At 34.5% G+C, this 16,703-nt stretch overlaps 2 protein-coding genes across 3 annotated transcripts in view; one reads left to right on the top strand and one right to left on the bottom strand.

Annotated features, from left to right (window-relative positions):
* LOC136833712 (paired box protein Pax-6-like) overlaps window positions 1–16,703 on the bottom strand; it is a 199,394-nt gene that overhangs the window by 174,458 nt on the left and 8,233 nt on the right. For both annotated transcript variants that reach the window (XM_067095917.1, XM_067095918.1), the window contains exon 2: window positions 7,008–7,166. In XM_067095917.1, coding sequence (XP_066952018.1) covers window positions 7,008–7,104 — 97 coding nt within the window. In that variant the 5' untranslated portion in view covers window positions 7,105–7,166. The remainder of the gene's footprint in view (window positions 1–7,007; window positions 7,167–16,703) is intronic.
* LOC136833710 (sodium/hydrogen exchanger 9B2-like) overlaps window positions 1–16,703 on the top strand; it is a 317,786-nt gene that overhangs the window by 13,111 nt on the left and 287,972 nt on the right. The gene's annotated exons all lie outside the window — the stretch shown is intronic.

The raw sequence follows: 16,703 nt of genomic DNA on the forward strand, positions 1-16,703 counted from the left end.
AGCATATATATTTATCATAGAATAATAATTATCATCATCATCATTATTATTTGCCATTATTTATCATTATCATTATTGCACTCTCATAATTATGGAGCCTCATGTAGTGGGATTATTAACCAAATTGTAACTTGAGCATCTACGAAAATATTAATCATTTCATATTGCGAAAATTTTATTGAACGCTAATTAACGGTCGTTTTTAACAAAGGTTTCAGTCAAAACTGACTATTTAGTAATAAGGTTGTATTCATAGAATTGCAAAATACCAAGTTTACTTCTAAGTTTCCAGGTAGATGAATTAAAATTAAATCCCATCTTCCCAATAAAAGTCTTGTTTTTGCGGTGTATTTGAATACGTAAGCGTATGTTTATGCCCGAATATTCAACAAAATATATTATCAATATTCTAAATGTATTGCATATTAAAAATGCTTAACTGTGCTGCGGGAGATATTATCAATATTTTAAATGTATTTTGAAGCGTCACATTAAAAAACTATGGATGACAAACCTGTCAATCATTTCATGGTGTATGAAGGATGGTGTGTGAAGGATGTGACGTATACGTCCTTCATAAATAACAGATCTTTGGTAAGGTCAGGCGCAAAATATTAATAAATAAATAAATTCCAAAGACACGTCACTTCCATTAACGAGTTCACAGGCGCAAATTTTCAAATGAACCTTGATACCACCTCCCTTATCATAAAAAAAAAAAAATATAATAAACAAGTTGACGAAGCAGTCATAAAAATAATAGTACCTGTGGGGTCGGTGACTCGTCATCAAAGTGATTTAAAAAATGTATGACTTTTTAAAGTACAGTTATTATATAAATCTTACAGCTGACCTTTTGAGCAATCGAATTTTACTTTTAAAGTCATAAACTCAAAATTGACGGGGGTGACAGGGAAAAAGATAGCGATCCTCCTATTTGTGTTCTTCCCGACTACAATGGTGTTCCTGTCTGTCTACAGACGTTGATCCCAAATGTGTTGACATAAGCCACGTGTACTTACGTCCTGACACAAGGCCATAAAAAAAAAAGAGTTTCGACCGTGCCTTAAAACTACAGTAATGTTTAGAGAGAGAGAGAGAGAGAGAGAGAGAGAGAGAGAGAGAGATTAATAAATTGACATCACAGCAGTTAAAGTTATCTACAGTATATGTAAGTAAATTTGGTCATGGAAACACACAGAGAGATGTAGATAGATTTATAGATAGATAGATAAATAGCGTCACTTTTATTAGAGAGAGAGAGAGAGAGAGATAGGACTTATTAATAAATTGATATCACAGCAGTCAAAGTCATCTACAGTAAATGTAAATTAATTTGGTCATGGAAACAGATAGTTAGAGAGATATAGATATCGACAGATAGACAGATAGATAGATAGACAGAGGCTAAAAGAATGCTATATATGAATAAGCTCAAGGGCCAAGGAATTTGCTCAGCAAATGGTCCAAAGATCAAATTATTTTTATCTACTGACAAACAAAATCCTTCCAGCATTGCACGTAGACAGGACTCACCATAGAGACGGTGAATCCTGAAAGGTATATCCCCTCTCCCCATCCCCCGTCATTTGCCTGATTTCCACAAGGCGATGGAGTGGTAAGACTGCATGCACCCTGCCCATTTTTTCCTGCATAAGGTATAAGTTTCCGAGCCTAACAGAATGCTGGATTTTGTGGAATAGCCGTATGTGCATCGCCGAATCTAAGGATGCTGTAACCTTAAGTAAGCAGTAATATCATTGCTGCTACTTCACATCATAATAATAATAATAATAATAATAATAATAATAATAATAATAATAAAATAATAATAATAATAATAATAATAATAATAATGATAAAATAAAGCTGTGATACATAATTCAAACGAAATTTATAAATCCCTCGTACCACATCGCTTCCAAAGCTAAATCTGTATGCTAAAGATCGTGTCGGAAATCGTACAACAAAACCACAAGGTAAAAAAAGGCCATGACCACAAATCCCCGGCGTGAGGGCTTCTCATCCCCTGCTCTCGCGCCAAGATCCTCCCTAACCCGCAGGAGATGAAGAGCCCTCGGGGACGCATCAGCGAAAGACCGCGACGGAGGGATTTCCCCCTTCGTGCCCGCGCCTCTGAAGGGCTTTACCAACACGTGTCTTTCCCTCCCTCTTCCGGTCTCGAGAGGCCAATTTGTCCGACCTTGATTCTGCACGCTCTTCCCTCTTCATCTGTTTCGGAGGCGTGATTGAAAAGGTCGCTACGACCCGCTTTCGAAAGGGTTATACGGCACTCGGCTGTGCAGATTTCATTCATAAGATTTTGGTAATGGGACTGAGGTGGATAAACTGCTCATAATTATGATACCTAGTTGCAATTTAAGTTTACTATAGATAAGGATGTATAAATAAGTGACACGTGAATGAAAGGAAGCAAATAAGTGACCAAAATGAGTAACTGATTGCGCTAGCAAACTGGAGTGACATCACATGTTATCGACGCACAGACTAAACGAAGGCAGAAAGTATAATCTAGATTAGCTTTTTCTTATTATATAAGAAAGGAAGAATCATCATCGTTGGTTTTTAATTAAAAATTATGTAAATAATAGTCAACGCCGTGAACACCAACAAAGTACCCAATCTATAACATTAGAAACTGTAATACTGCAGCATTCAACCCATTTTAACTTTTGCCAAAATAAAACAAGTACAAAATTCGCCGAAGTTTCTTCGGCGTAATCGAGTTTCCTGTACAGCCGCTACAGCGTATAATCAAGGCCACCGAAAATAGATCTAACTTTCGGTGGTCTCGGTATAATGCTGTATAAGCCGCGTCTCATGAAACTTTGACCACAGCCTGGTGGTGGCATATCCCATAATGTTGCCAGAAGCACGATTATGGCTAATTTTAACCTTAAATAAAATAAAAACCATTGAGGCTAGAGGGCTGAAATTTGGTATGTTTGATGATTGGAGGATGGGTGATCAACATACCTATTTGCAGCCCTCTAGCCTCAGTAGTTTTTAAGATCTGAGGGCGGATGGACGGGCAAAGCTGGCACAATAGTTTTCTTTTGCAGAAAACTAAAAAATAAGAACTTAATTATCAACCATGATTATGCCGACGTTGATAACAAGGTCAGCAGTTGCACAAGATATAATAATTAACCAATAAAATGATGTGTTCAGCTATCCTTAACCAATAAAAATCACTTCTTTAGTCTTCTAGAACAACGTGTAGCTCTCTCTCTCTCTCTCTCTCTCTCTCTCTCTCTCTCTCTCTCTCTCTCTCTCTGTAATCTATGGGACCCCTGAGTCCGAACGCGTGTTTAGGGAGCGTTTTAAAATTAATTAGCAGAGGTTTAGTGAACAAGTTGTTCGGAACATTAGCCGAGAGTCAACCCCTCCCTCTGTCCGTCCCTCGGGGGAGAGTGTGTGTGTGTGTTTGCTACGTAAGCTCCCGTTCCCTCTGTGAATCACGAACGCATCGGAAAAGCCGGTGATAGATGAATTCGCACAGACCGCCACCGAGTGACGAGTGACGTCACACAAACGCCAGTCCTGGTAGGCAAAGGAGCCTCGAGGCTTTCATGTAGCGCAAATGAATGAACACCGCATTATTAGGAAGGCGCTTTTGAATGAGGCGCGAGTGCCATAAAACAAACACCGCGAATCAATTAAGGCTTTGTTTATCGGATTCCTTGATTAGTTTGTAATTGAAGCGGATACGCCGACTATAAAGGCAAAGACTATGTCATAGCTTATACGATTTTACTCTTGTTTTATTACGTCTTTTTTTTTTTATTATTTCTCTGTCTTCTGCATCTGATGTGGTTGATTTCTTAGGGAAGGTTATGCTGGGAAAGTGAATCGCTGACTGTTTTTTTATTATTGCAGTATTAAGTTTCCACTGTTTAATCATATTTGTTTCGGGTGAAAATTAGCATTTTATCCCGTTTTGACCGTATAAAGTCATTCGGAAAATCCATCAATATGTGATGCGTATAAAATTAAAATTATTATCGTAATGAGTGTCCACTGTTTCTGATCTTGAGCAGAAATGGCTGGAAAAATTTGCAATGCCTTTTAAAACGCTACAGATCTTCAAATAATCTCTCTCTCTCTCTCTCTCTCTCTCTCTCTCTCTCTCTCTCTCTCTCTCTCTCTCTCTCTCTCTCTCTCTCTTTGTACTGTATGTGTGTGCGTATGAATGGCGAATTCCTTAAAACTCTGCTTCCCAGAACTGACAAGGTGTACCTTAAGCCCACCTGTGTTTCGAAAACATGTCCCCCTCAGGCACAGGAGCAGAAGGAAGAGGAGAAAGCAGATTTGTATGAGGAGGAAGGACTGTTATGTCGGCGGCTTTTGGAGCGCCTATATAGAGAGGATTATCCTCCTGTACTCTCACAATGGTATCGAATCATCTGCGTTTGTAGGATCGGCTAATGGTCCCCGGGTGGGACTGATATGTTGTTATTCCATGCGGTTGAGGACACTCCCAAGAAGTTTGGGAGCCACACTTGGGGGAGGTCTGGCCCAGCGGCGTCTTTCGTTGTCAGGCGACATTTCTCTCGGCCTTTTTCTTCTCGCAGAGATCTGGCGCGTTTAATTGTGAAGGCGATGTCGCCGCAGACTATAAATTGTAAATCTATGAAGGATTAATTTTACAACTGGACAGATTTTACCTCGGAGATGGGTGTAACAGGAATAAAAGTAAAATGTCTCATTAAAAATTCTCCCTACACCAGCGAAGTGTGATTTATAATAGTTTTCTGTTTTTCGACACTTCCTGAGTGTGCCTATACCATCCCTTACATGAAATGAATATTCGATGATAATTGTGACCTTCCCCCTACAGGGAAACTTCGCTGATGCATCCATAATCGTGAATGAAACATGTATATGAGAGGGTCACCTGCCTGATAATAATAAAAAACATTATTATTATTATTATTATTATTATTATTATTATTATTATTATTATTATTATTATTATTATTGCTGGTTTATCAAGTTTCCTTGGGACTTATAAAGGTTTTGTCTTGTCGTAATTTTATTTCCTTTAACATTTCGACAAGTGCTCTGTCGGCCATATATACTGATAGCACAGTGTGGAATCTTAAGAGGAAATAAAACTAAGACAAGAGAGAATCTTCATAAGTCCTTAGGAAACTTGATATATAATAATAATAATAATAATAATAATAATAATAATAATAATAATAATAATAATAATAATAATAATAATAATAATAATCTCCAAGGTCATAGTTAATAGTAAGAACGAGAAATTTTTATAGTAATATTGAGAGTAACGGTTTTGACAATATAATAACAAAAACAATGAAGTCTCAAAATTAATAAACACTTATAGAAATTAAAACAATAACTACAAAAACAGAGACAACACCGGCTTTAAAGATAAGGCAGAATTAGCTTCGAACTGAATAATAATAATAATAATAATAATAATAATAATAATAATAATAATAATAATAGCATCAGCATCAAAGCTGATATGAAAGCCATCATCACTGTAAGGTTAAATCGCCGAGAACATCAACCTGGATTGTTGTGTAAACAATTAATCTTCTTCTCCCTCCCGCCGAACAGGATTTTAACCCAAGGATAAGAGGCTCTCTCGGGACACAGGCCTCTTGGATTCACCGCGGCTGTTGAACCTTTAAGGTGTGATTAGGCCTACGGACTTCTTTATCCGGAAAAGATACGTCAAAATAAACCAGAAGATTGTGAAGCTCTCCCGATAATGGTTGTGTATCGCACAAAGAGATCCAGTCGGGTTTCGGTTGTAAGATTGTTTTAACCAAGGTCTTTAGATTAATTGTAACTATGTTGTGAGTGTTGTAGCGAACAATCGGAAGCGAAATTATCATAGTTAATTACGTGAAAGGGAAAGATAGTCTATGGGGGACCTATTTAAATGATAAATAATGCTCGGATGCATATTTAAGGATCCAAAGCAAGTGAAAGCAAGAAATTGGAAATATTATTATTTTTTTTTTCAGGAAATTTGTACAATCTAAGAAAATTATGGCCCAAATTCAAAGATGAAAGTTACGAAATAAAAGTTATGAAACGTCATATGGTATACTAGGCATGTTCCATGCTACAGAATAAAAGAAAATGTAAAAAAAAAAACCATAAATCAAAGAGAGAGAGAGAGAGAGAGAGAGAGAGAGAGAGAGAGAGAGAGAGAGAGAGAGAGAGAGAGAGCAAAGTGTTAACTGTTAACAAGCCAACAAGAACCAGGAAATAAATACTCCACAACAACAATAAAAGCTACAAAAGTCCCACAACAATACCCGTGTAACATTCTCCCTCTCTCTCTCTCTCTCTCTCTCTCTCTCTCTCTCTCTCTCTCTCTCTCTCTCTCTCTCTCTCCTCGCCCTTGTCCACTCGATCTACATTTATTCGGTCTATATCGGTCGTGTGGATGCCGTTAACGTCATTTGTTATCGGAATTATCATTCCTGTCGACATCTTACTCCCCTCTCTCTCTCTCTCTCTCTCTCTCTCTCTCGAGAGAGAGAGAGAGAGAGAGAGAGTTTGCTACGATTTGTGCACGCTTATCTATTGCAAACATTATTTTCATTATAAGGTAAAATGAACACTTCGTTAATTTGAATGATATATATATATATATATATATATATATATATATATATATATATATATATATATATATATACATATATATATATATATATATATATTATATATCTATATACATACATATATATATATATATATATATATATATATATATATATATATATATATATTGCGTGTGTGCAGGCGTGTTTGTTTAGATAGGGGATATGCAAATGTAATGTAATAATTATAATAAAAATACAAATAAAACATAACCACTATGTAAGAAAAATTTACATAAAACAGTGAAATCAAAATCGTAAAAAAAAAAACCGGAAATTTAATCTTAATCTAAAATAATAGAAAAAAAAACATACACAAAAAAAACTTACCCTTATGCGACATGTCGTCCAAAGTGGTGGGGCCCCACGGGTGGTGACCATGCGGGCCATGAGGTCCATGTGGCCCGGCGTCTACTGGGGACAACATAACGGCGGCGGCCAGCCTGCAGGCACCAACCCCCGCCTTGCTCGCCGCCGCTACCGAAACCCCTGCGGAGGGAGGGAGCTGTGGTTAGAAGTGTCGAGCTGAGTGGCTGTAGTAGTGGTTAGTTCAAAGCTGCGGGGATGTTCAGGCGAGTCTACAGTAGGGCACTATGACTGTCCTCTTTGTTTTTTTGTTTTTTTATTATCTAGGAGTGACAATAACTATTTTTTTATAATTTTTTTCTACAGTCCTTTTCTTGATTTTAAGCTAATCCGCTATAATGATAATCGGCCCGATAGTTGCGTATGGTTAATTATTAATTCTTTTCCGTCAAGAGGATCGTAACAGAATTAACTATAGGTAAATGACTAAACAATATCCCGAAGAAGTGACAGCAACTACTTTGTTTTTTTTTTCCCTGATTACATTCCAATTAACTACAGTAATGATACCAATAATTACGTATTTCTAATTACGTTCTCTTTTGCGTTACGATGACAGTGACATCATCTGTATAAAGACTAGGCTTCAAGATTGCAATATTTTTTCGAGTTTCAACGCTAGGCTTAATGCAGGCAGGACAGTAATGAAAACAGTAAAAGATGTATTGAAATGTGTTATTGTACAAGTTATGATCGTCCGGTCATTAGACAAGACACTGAGAAGAAGAATAAAGAGACGGATGGGTGTAAGGCACCTAAATGGTCTGGGGGTGTTTTGGGAATGGGAGAGCTGGTGGGTAGAGATAAGGCTGCAGGGGGGCCTAGGGGGAAACGGCAGCGGCGGCGTTGGTGGTGGTGTCCACGGAAACGCTGCTGGTGGTTGTGGTGGTGGTGGTGAAGATGATGATGGTGATGAGAGTGATGGTGAGCTATCTGTCGGTATAGTAGCGGGGATATGGCGACGGATTAATAAAGAACAACACAATAATATCAGTATTGGCAGCATGTGAGTAAAGGTACATTTATATAAGTTATCCGGGGAGAATTATTGTTAGAAAAATGATATATTTTTGGTACAGAGGACGAAGGAAAACAGGTCTTGGAAACTGAACTTGCAGAAGGCAAGACTCAACCTTACATGTGTCAGTGGCATTGAAGATCATAACAGGCAATAAATCACCAACAAAGGTAAAGGAAATAGAAGAAATAAATCTGTAACCGATAACCAAAGACAATTAACAATTGAGAACTTCGGGAAATAAGCGAGGAAGCTGGGAGATGGATGAAAGTCTCTGAAAAGAAATGGATTAATTCAAAACATCATAGAAGGAACGCCACAGAATGACCTAACTACTCTTGATGACCTTTGTTGCCTGTTTATATAAATGTAAACAAACAGACACAAGGTCAGGGGAGATATCATTAAAAAATATTTTCCTAGGACGTCAATACGTGGTGGCTTCTGCATGATAGTGACAGGAAGATTTTATTCAAGGAAGAGAACGAAACGGGAAGACTTTATCCCAGAATGTAAATGGAACTAGATAGAAGCTGAAGAAATCAGAACGAATATTCATTAGGAACTAATTACTGGAAAGGAAAGAAGTCGAGTGTTTAAAGGGTACGTTCTTCAACTGAGATGGGTGTGACTGCATTCTTCAGGGGCGGAGGAAAGTCAGAGGAAGCCCTCTGAAGGTTTTGGAAAAGCTACAGGGCTCATTTGGAATTCCTTCGAAAGTAATCATTCGCGTACACGACACAATTAATGAAGAACTTTATGATTTATGAAATAAGAAACTTAAGTTATAAACCAGATGAGATTTTTATGAAATATATATGGAATAAAAGGGAAATAGTATTTGATTGAAATCAAGGAAAAGGAGTGGGTACTTGAAGTAACCATAAATGAACCATAAAACCCTAATTATAAATAATATTATATATATATATATATATATATATATATATATATATATATATATATATATATATATATATATATATATATATAGTTATTTTACGGTCAGAGAGGATACAAATTAAAAATACAGGCTTTTGCGGTATCTAAAGTAAAATTAAAAGCTAACCATTAAGAGAGAAAACTTATTACGGAATCATTTCTGTGCAAAGCAAATAAGAGACAAATAAGAAACAAATTAGTTAAAAAAATAAAATAAAATGTTATGGAACTAAAATGCCCAGTTGACTTTTCTTATGAATTTCAATATATGATAAAATACAATGAGATTTGTATGTAACACAAACAAGTTTGTATCAAGGAATAAAGTGAAGATTTGATAAGTAATCAATAATGATTATATAATGAAATCAGTTTTAAGTAGGATAATAAGAGTTCGTCAATGAAGATTATATAGTTAATAAATCTGAATTCCGTAACGAACAACTCCAAATATTGCGAAATCAATATTCCCAGAGTACTAAAGAATTAAAAAGGACTGCAATATGTCTTTATCATGAAAGAGTTGGAAGTTGATCACACTGTCATTATCTTTTCATTAATAACACTATAATGATGACAATGATTGTTCTTTAGCCAAAGCTGAAGCGAGAGTTAAAGGAGAGTTTTTTATTTTCAAGAATGAAAAAAATTTAGGCATTAATAATTACAATCGGTCTTTATAAGAGAAAGAAATAAATAGAGAAATAAAGACCAGTAATAATCCCTTTATTTTATGACATTTCTGAACTGGGAACACAAGCAGATCTTGGAAGGGTAAACAAAGCACAAAGAATAACAAGAGAGGATAAACAGATAATCGAATAACCATTTAATTACTTGCACTGAAATCCAATTAACTACTTGCACTGAAATTGCAACTGTATTCTCCTTCACTGTAATTATCAGTGAAAGGAAATGATAGGAATTCGCGATGAATTGAAAAGATGAGGAATGAAAGAAGTGATCACGCAGCAAAAAAAAAAAAAAAAATATTTCTTAGCGGGCGAACACTATCATATATGCAAGTACAATAAGAGGTTAATATATACAAATACAATTAGACATTAAGCAAGAGGTTAAATCACCAACGAAAACAAAAAGTTTTCATAGTCATACAAGGATACTTTATTGATTAATGTATGGCATTACTGTTTGAGTCAATAATAATGAAATTGATGATGACAATCGAACTTTCGGGTCATTTGAATCTTATAAGTCTTTAATGTCAAGCGTCATTTAAGAGGCACTTGTGGCTTCTCTGCTTCTGTCAGTATGTTAACATTCATCTATATCATAAACTCACGCAAACAAATCTTACCTTAGCTAAATGCAATGCCTGTTATCTCTCCTTTTATGGCTGTTCTTGTAAATTAAATTAATTTTCTGCATTTACACGCAAAATTGATAAGCAACCCTTTAGTGAATAGAGAAGTATACAAGAAAAGAAACAAAGAGGTAAAGGCGAGAGGAAAACACCTAAAAAGTAATTTTCCTAAACTGTTAGTCGTCGAAACTTTCAGTTCAAGCTTATACTTTAAAGACAGACAACGCGACTTTGAAAAATGCTTCAGTAGGTAATTCAGTGTGATGAATACATTACGTGACCAAACTGAAAACTTACGTAACCAGAATTATTTGTGAAAAATTATTCCTTCCTTCAAACAACAACAGAAGGACTGAATATATGTGAGGGCATTATTCTCTAAACAGAAGAAAACATAGACCTTACATATTAACAAAAATGTTTTGATAATTTAAGCGTTAAGGGGGAGACTGAAAAAATGTGTGAAGTCAGGTATATGATGAAAATTACGCCAAGTTAATACTGAAAAAATGTGTGAAGTCAGGTATATGATGAAAATTACGCCAAGTTAATACTGAAAAAATGTGTGAAGTCAGGTATATGATGAAAATTACGCCAAGTTAATACTGAAAAAATGTGTGAAGTCAGGTATATGATGAAAATTACGCCAAGTTAATACTGAAAAATGTGTGAAGTCAGGTATATGATGAAAATTACGCCAAGTTAATACTGAAAAATGTGTGAAGTCAGGTATATGATGAAAATTACGCCAAGTTAATACTGAAAAAATGTGTGAAGTCAGGTATATGATGAAAATTACGCCAAATTAATAACTTTGTGATACAGTCTTGCATACGCATATGTGTGGAGGTAAACGTAAATACATGAGCAAGTAGGCTACATGTGTATCCAACAGAACGAAGGAAATCCGAGAATAAATCAGTAATTTCAAGAGCAAATGTTGAGGGAAATTCAAGACACAAACATATAAAAAAGAATCATCACAGCTGTTAAAAAGATTACAAGATGGAAATAGAGAAAATTTGTGCGTTTTTTAAACAAGTAGAGGAGCTGAAAATAGCAAAGAAGTTATTTTCCAATTTCATCAGAACAGCAAAAGTTAACAAAAAACACCCTCAATGTTAATCTCGTAGAAAAGTAGAAGTAAGGTAAATTGAGTTACTCATTCTTGTGATTGAATGAAAATACTGGTCGAATCTAAAGACACCTCTCTCTCTCTCTCTCTCTCTCTCTCTCTCTCTCTCTCTCTCTCTCTCTCTCTCTCTCTCTGATAACTTTCCAGATATGACATGGAAAGACGAAAGTGGAAGTAGAGTTCAGAGAAGTAGAGGCAAGATAAAGTTCAAGTAGTTTAGAAGCACTCGGAACAAGAGGAGGCTACATAACATTCGTTTCTGAAGTTCTTTGTTTTCAGCACAGAAACAAATTTGCCATGCAAGAATATATGGTCGTAGCCTATACAAATTCAGGTAGGATACATTGCATCAGGAAAGGTCATCATTTCATAAAAGGACTGGCCGATTAACAAAAGAGATAATGAATTGTCAATATTTATCGTACAATGAAATAATGAAGTCCTAATCAATATGCATATCAGAGAGTCCCTTGTATATATATATATATATATATATATATATATATATATATATATATATATATATATATATATATATAATTTATAATTAATTTTTGTCAGTAGATCTAGTCTGGATCAGCTTCAAGTTGCCCAAAAAAGTTTATGGATGAAGTTGCAACCCTATGCAATTCTTCCTGATAGCCACCCATTGCTGCCGAGGACAACAGATAGCCTATGCAATTAATTTTAACGGACTGTAGTCGAATCCGATCCGCTATGACCGGGAATCGAACGCGGTTCCTTTCGCTGACGGGCACGCTCCAACCACTGATATATATATATATATATATATATATATATATATATATATATATATATATATATATATATATATATATATATTTATAAACATACTGTATATATATATATATATATATATATATATATATATATATATATATATACATATATACACATATATGTACACATGTATATATATATGTATTTAACTGAATCACAAAGATATGGAACATGATGAATGTATAAATAAAGGCAAATGCCACAACGAGGAAATTGAAACAACGGAGTGGTTGCTAGGCCTTTCGAAAGTAAAGGACCATGTGTCGAAAGGCCTAGCAACCACTCAGTTGTTTCAATTTTCCTCCGTGGCGTTTGCCTTTATTTATATATATATATATATATATATATATATATATATATATATATATATATATATATATATATATGCATGTATGTCAAAATTCTCTTAAGCTTTAGAGTGAGAGAGTTTACTATATACGCAATCATCGCCCCGTACTGCTGTAAGAACCAGACAATCACCCAGAAACATAAATAAATGATAATCGGACAGCTAAATACTCAGCCACATTGTAAAGTCCCTCCATGGAGCAAAATATCGCAAAGAGGAGACTGGATTCCCTGACCAACGATGCTCCAAGATATTATTCGACTTCCTTCCGCAGCGTGAAGGCAAATGAAGCGAATCTTAGAGAAGCATAATGGAAAGACTTAGGGCAGTGGAGACGCAGCATAGAGACAAATCAAAAATAAAGAGAGGAAATGGAGCTACTGTTGGTGGAATAAACCCTAGATGAATACGTTGGCAATCGTTACAACGACCGCTCAAATTCCTGCAGATATTCCTCCAGTCACAGACAAAAGAGCTGGAAAGAACGTAGAACAGTTATGGAGAATCGGGTGCTGGGAACGAAAGCAAATAAAATGAAATAGAATAAACATAAAATAAGTAAGGCAATACTAGTGTTTGGTACACATATACACGTCTGAAAGACTGCGGGGTCGTTACTGAGCTTACTGGTTAGCGTCATCTAATTTGAATGAGCACAATGTCTTACACAGAACCTTATCAACTTTCATTCACAAACTGTTACCACTAATGCAAAAGTATACTACCCGACTTATGAAGGAAACCATTTAAACCAAACAGAATTACAATATCACCGTTTGATCAACAAATAATTACTAGGTTAGAATAGAATATAGAATTAGGTTAAAGCTCAACGCTGGGACCTATAAGGCCATTCAGCGCCGAATTGGAAATGGAGAGTAAACAGGTTTGAAAGGGGTAACAGGAGGAAAACCTCGGAAAACCAGTTGTTAGGAGATGGAAGAAGGAATATGAATGGAGGTACAGTAAAAGGAATGAAAGGGGTTGCAGTTAGGGGCCGAAGGGGCGCTGCAAAGAACCTTAAGTAATGCCAACGGTGCACCGCATGAGGTGCACTGACGGCACTACCCTCCTACTGGAATAATTAATTACTATTACAGCCAGTAAACACCATTCTGAATACCAGGTAACCCGGCACACCAAAGCGAATCTTGCCACTGTCGAAAGGCAACCCTGTCTCAGCCACGGTTTTGAAACGGCAAAACTGAATAGTGTTCATCTTCTGAATAATAATAATAATAAATAATAATAATAATAATAATAATAATAACGAATTTGCAATGCACAGGGGCAGACACAGTGTATACCGGAAAGAGAAAACGAGTGCTCTCAGACGCGACGCGAATGTACTGCGGAAACTTTTAGTGGGTAAACTTTGCGCTGCGGTCCTTGTTTGTCATTGAGATTGCTACGAGCGTGTTTGCAGGCAAGTCGGGTCTCAATCGACGCCCCCTCTTTATCTTGTTATACAGAACAGTGCACGGTTTGTGACTGGAGGTGTGCGTGTGGAAAGTGGAACCTTTGAATATGGAATATAAACATACTTCTACCGCCAGTATATTATATACTCTCTCTCTCTCTCTCTCTCTCTCTCTCACACACACACACACACACACACACTCATACATACAGTATATATATATATATATATACATATATATATATATATATATATATATATATGTATATAATATATATATAATATATATATATATATATATATATATATATATATATATATATATATATATATATATATATATATATATATATATATATGTGTGTGTGTGTGTGTGTGTGTGTATATATATAATATATGAATTTCGTCACATAACCGTTACTTTCTTGTATGCACAAACTTTAAGGTACAAATGTCGTGAAATATAAAATTCACTCAGCCTCAGAATAAACACCGTGAGCGAATTTAAAAGAGATAAGTGAGCCGCCACCAGGTGGACTCGAACCACCGAATAGTTGGGGAACGACGACTTTTCAGTGTCGCTAAAAATATATATATATATATTTATATATATATATGTATATATATATATATATGTATATATATATATATATATATATTATATATATATATATATATATATATATATATATATATATATATATATATATATATATATATATATATTACATATATATATATATATATACATAATATGTATAATAATATATATATATATAAATAGAGTAAATATATATATATATATATATATATATTTATATATATATATGCATTATATATATATATATATATATATCATTTATATATATATATATATATATATATATATATATATATACATACATATATATATTATGTATATTATTAAAAATGTTAATAATATATATCTTAACATTACAAAAAAACATTTTGGTTGGAAATCTAATTCATAATTTGGTCTTTATGTCCATCTGCCATCCTATGAGTTACCTTATGATAAATATCTGGAGTACTGTTAACAGATATCTAACTGCAAAGATGCAAAATATGTCTTGATATATTCAAAAGATCATCAAAATCATTCCAATAGCATGCATTACAATTAAAGATCAAGAAGAGTAAAAAAAAAAAGGTGAATCAGTGACCTTACAATAAAAGCAAAGGATGGTCTGCCTAAGGCCTTTTTATTGCCCAGGTCCGAAGAACACAAGCAAACACAGGAGGAAAGATTGTAAGAGTCAGGAAAACAGAAGTAAGAGATCCGGAACTCGCCTGTCGCTTCTGTTTTCCTGACATAAACTTTCTGCCTTGTTTTCTTGTTTTCTCCGGGGGTGGTCTATAAAAGGGAGTTAGATAGACCATCCATTGTCCACTGGTCTTGAAAAAATTAAAGTTTGTAGCTGGAATATCTGTTACCAGAACTCCAGGTGAATGTCAGAAGGTAACTCATTGGATGGCTGATGGTCATATACACAAAGATATGAAAATATTTTAAACTAAAGTGTTTGTATATTGTAAAACGTGTTCTTGTAATTTTAATGCATGATAATATATTATATATATATATATGTGTGTATACATGTATATATAATATATATTATATATATATATATATATATATATATATATATATATATATATATATATATATATATATATATACATATATATATCCTATATAAATTTATATATACATATATATATAAATCTTGTAATCACTGGATGCATTCGACAGCCACACTTTTTCAAAATAACTTACTTCACCTTGTGATTTACTCACTATATTTCGTTAATCATTCACTCGGAAACGTTAATCTGAATTAAAACTGTGAAATAATGCAAATGACTGTGATTCTTTGGAACCGACAGGACGTAGATTGACGGAGAAGGAAACTAATTGTTGCAGAACAGCTTGCGGTGTATGATTTGTCCTGGATTAGAATATTAAGAGATTGTTTGATTTCCAGTTAAGTTCATATTTTACTTACGGTAGCCTAGAACTTGGGGAACTTGAATCCATAATATTATAAACTCTCTCTCTCTCTCTCTCTCTCTCTCTCTCTCTCTCTCTCTCTCTCTCTCTCTCTCTCTCTCTCTCGTTAACAAATGATGCCAAATAATCTAAAAATAAAGTCTTAAAAGATCTTGAACATTATGAATATGTATGCCTGTGCCACTGGTTGAACACTAATTTAACCTTCCAAAGTTTACGAATATTCAAATAATTGAGCATTGCTCTGAGATATTAAAGCTTTGATGTTACTTTACATCGTCCGGAAAATATAAACGGTAACGCAAATCAGGACAAAATAAGAAGAATCTCATGAGAGCACTTTTCTCCAAAAGCGATGACAAACAAGCATCCCAGATGGTGAGAAAGATTGTAAGCTTTCTCGAACACGGAAGAGAGCTGGGAAAATAATTAATCTACGGTAGGGAAGGGAAATTCAAACTCTGTATGAGTTTCCCAATATCGTCGCGTATCAGACGGTAGAGAGAAGAAAGAAGCTCCATCTATATATATAATTATATTATATATATATATATATATATATATATATATATATATATATATATATATATATATATATATATATATATATATATATATTATATATATATATATATATAT

This window comes from Macrobrachium rosenbergii, chromosome 52 (genome assembly GCF_040412425.1).
Source record: "Macrobrachium rosenbergii isolate ZJJX-2024 chromosome 52, ASM4041242v1, whole genome shotgun sequence".
NCBI lineage: Eukaryota > Metazoa > Arthropoda > Malacostraca > Decapoda > Palaemonidae > Macrobrachium > Macrobrachium rosenbergii.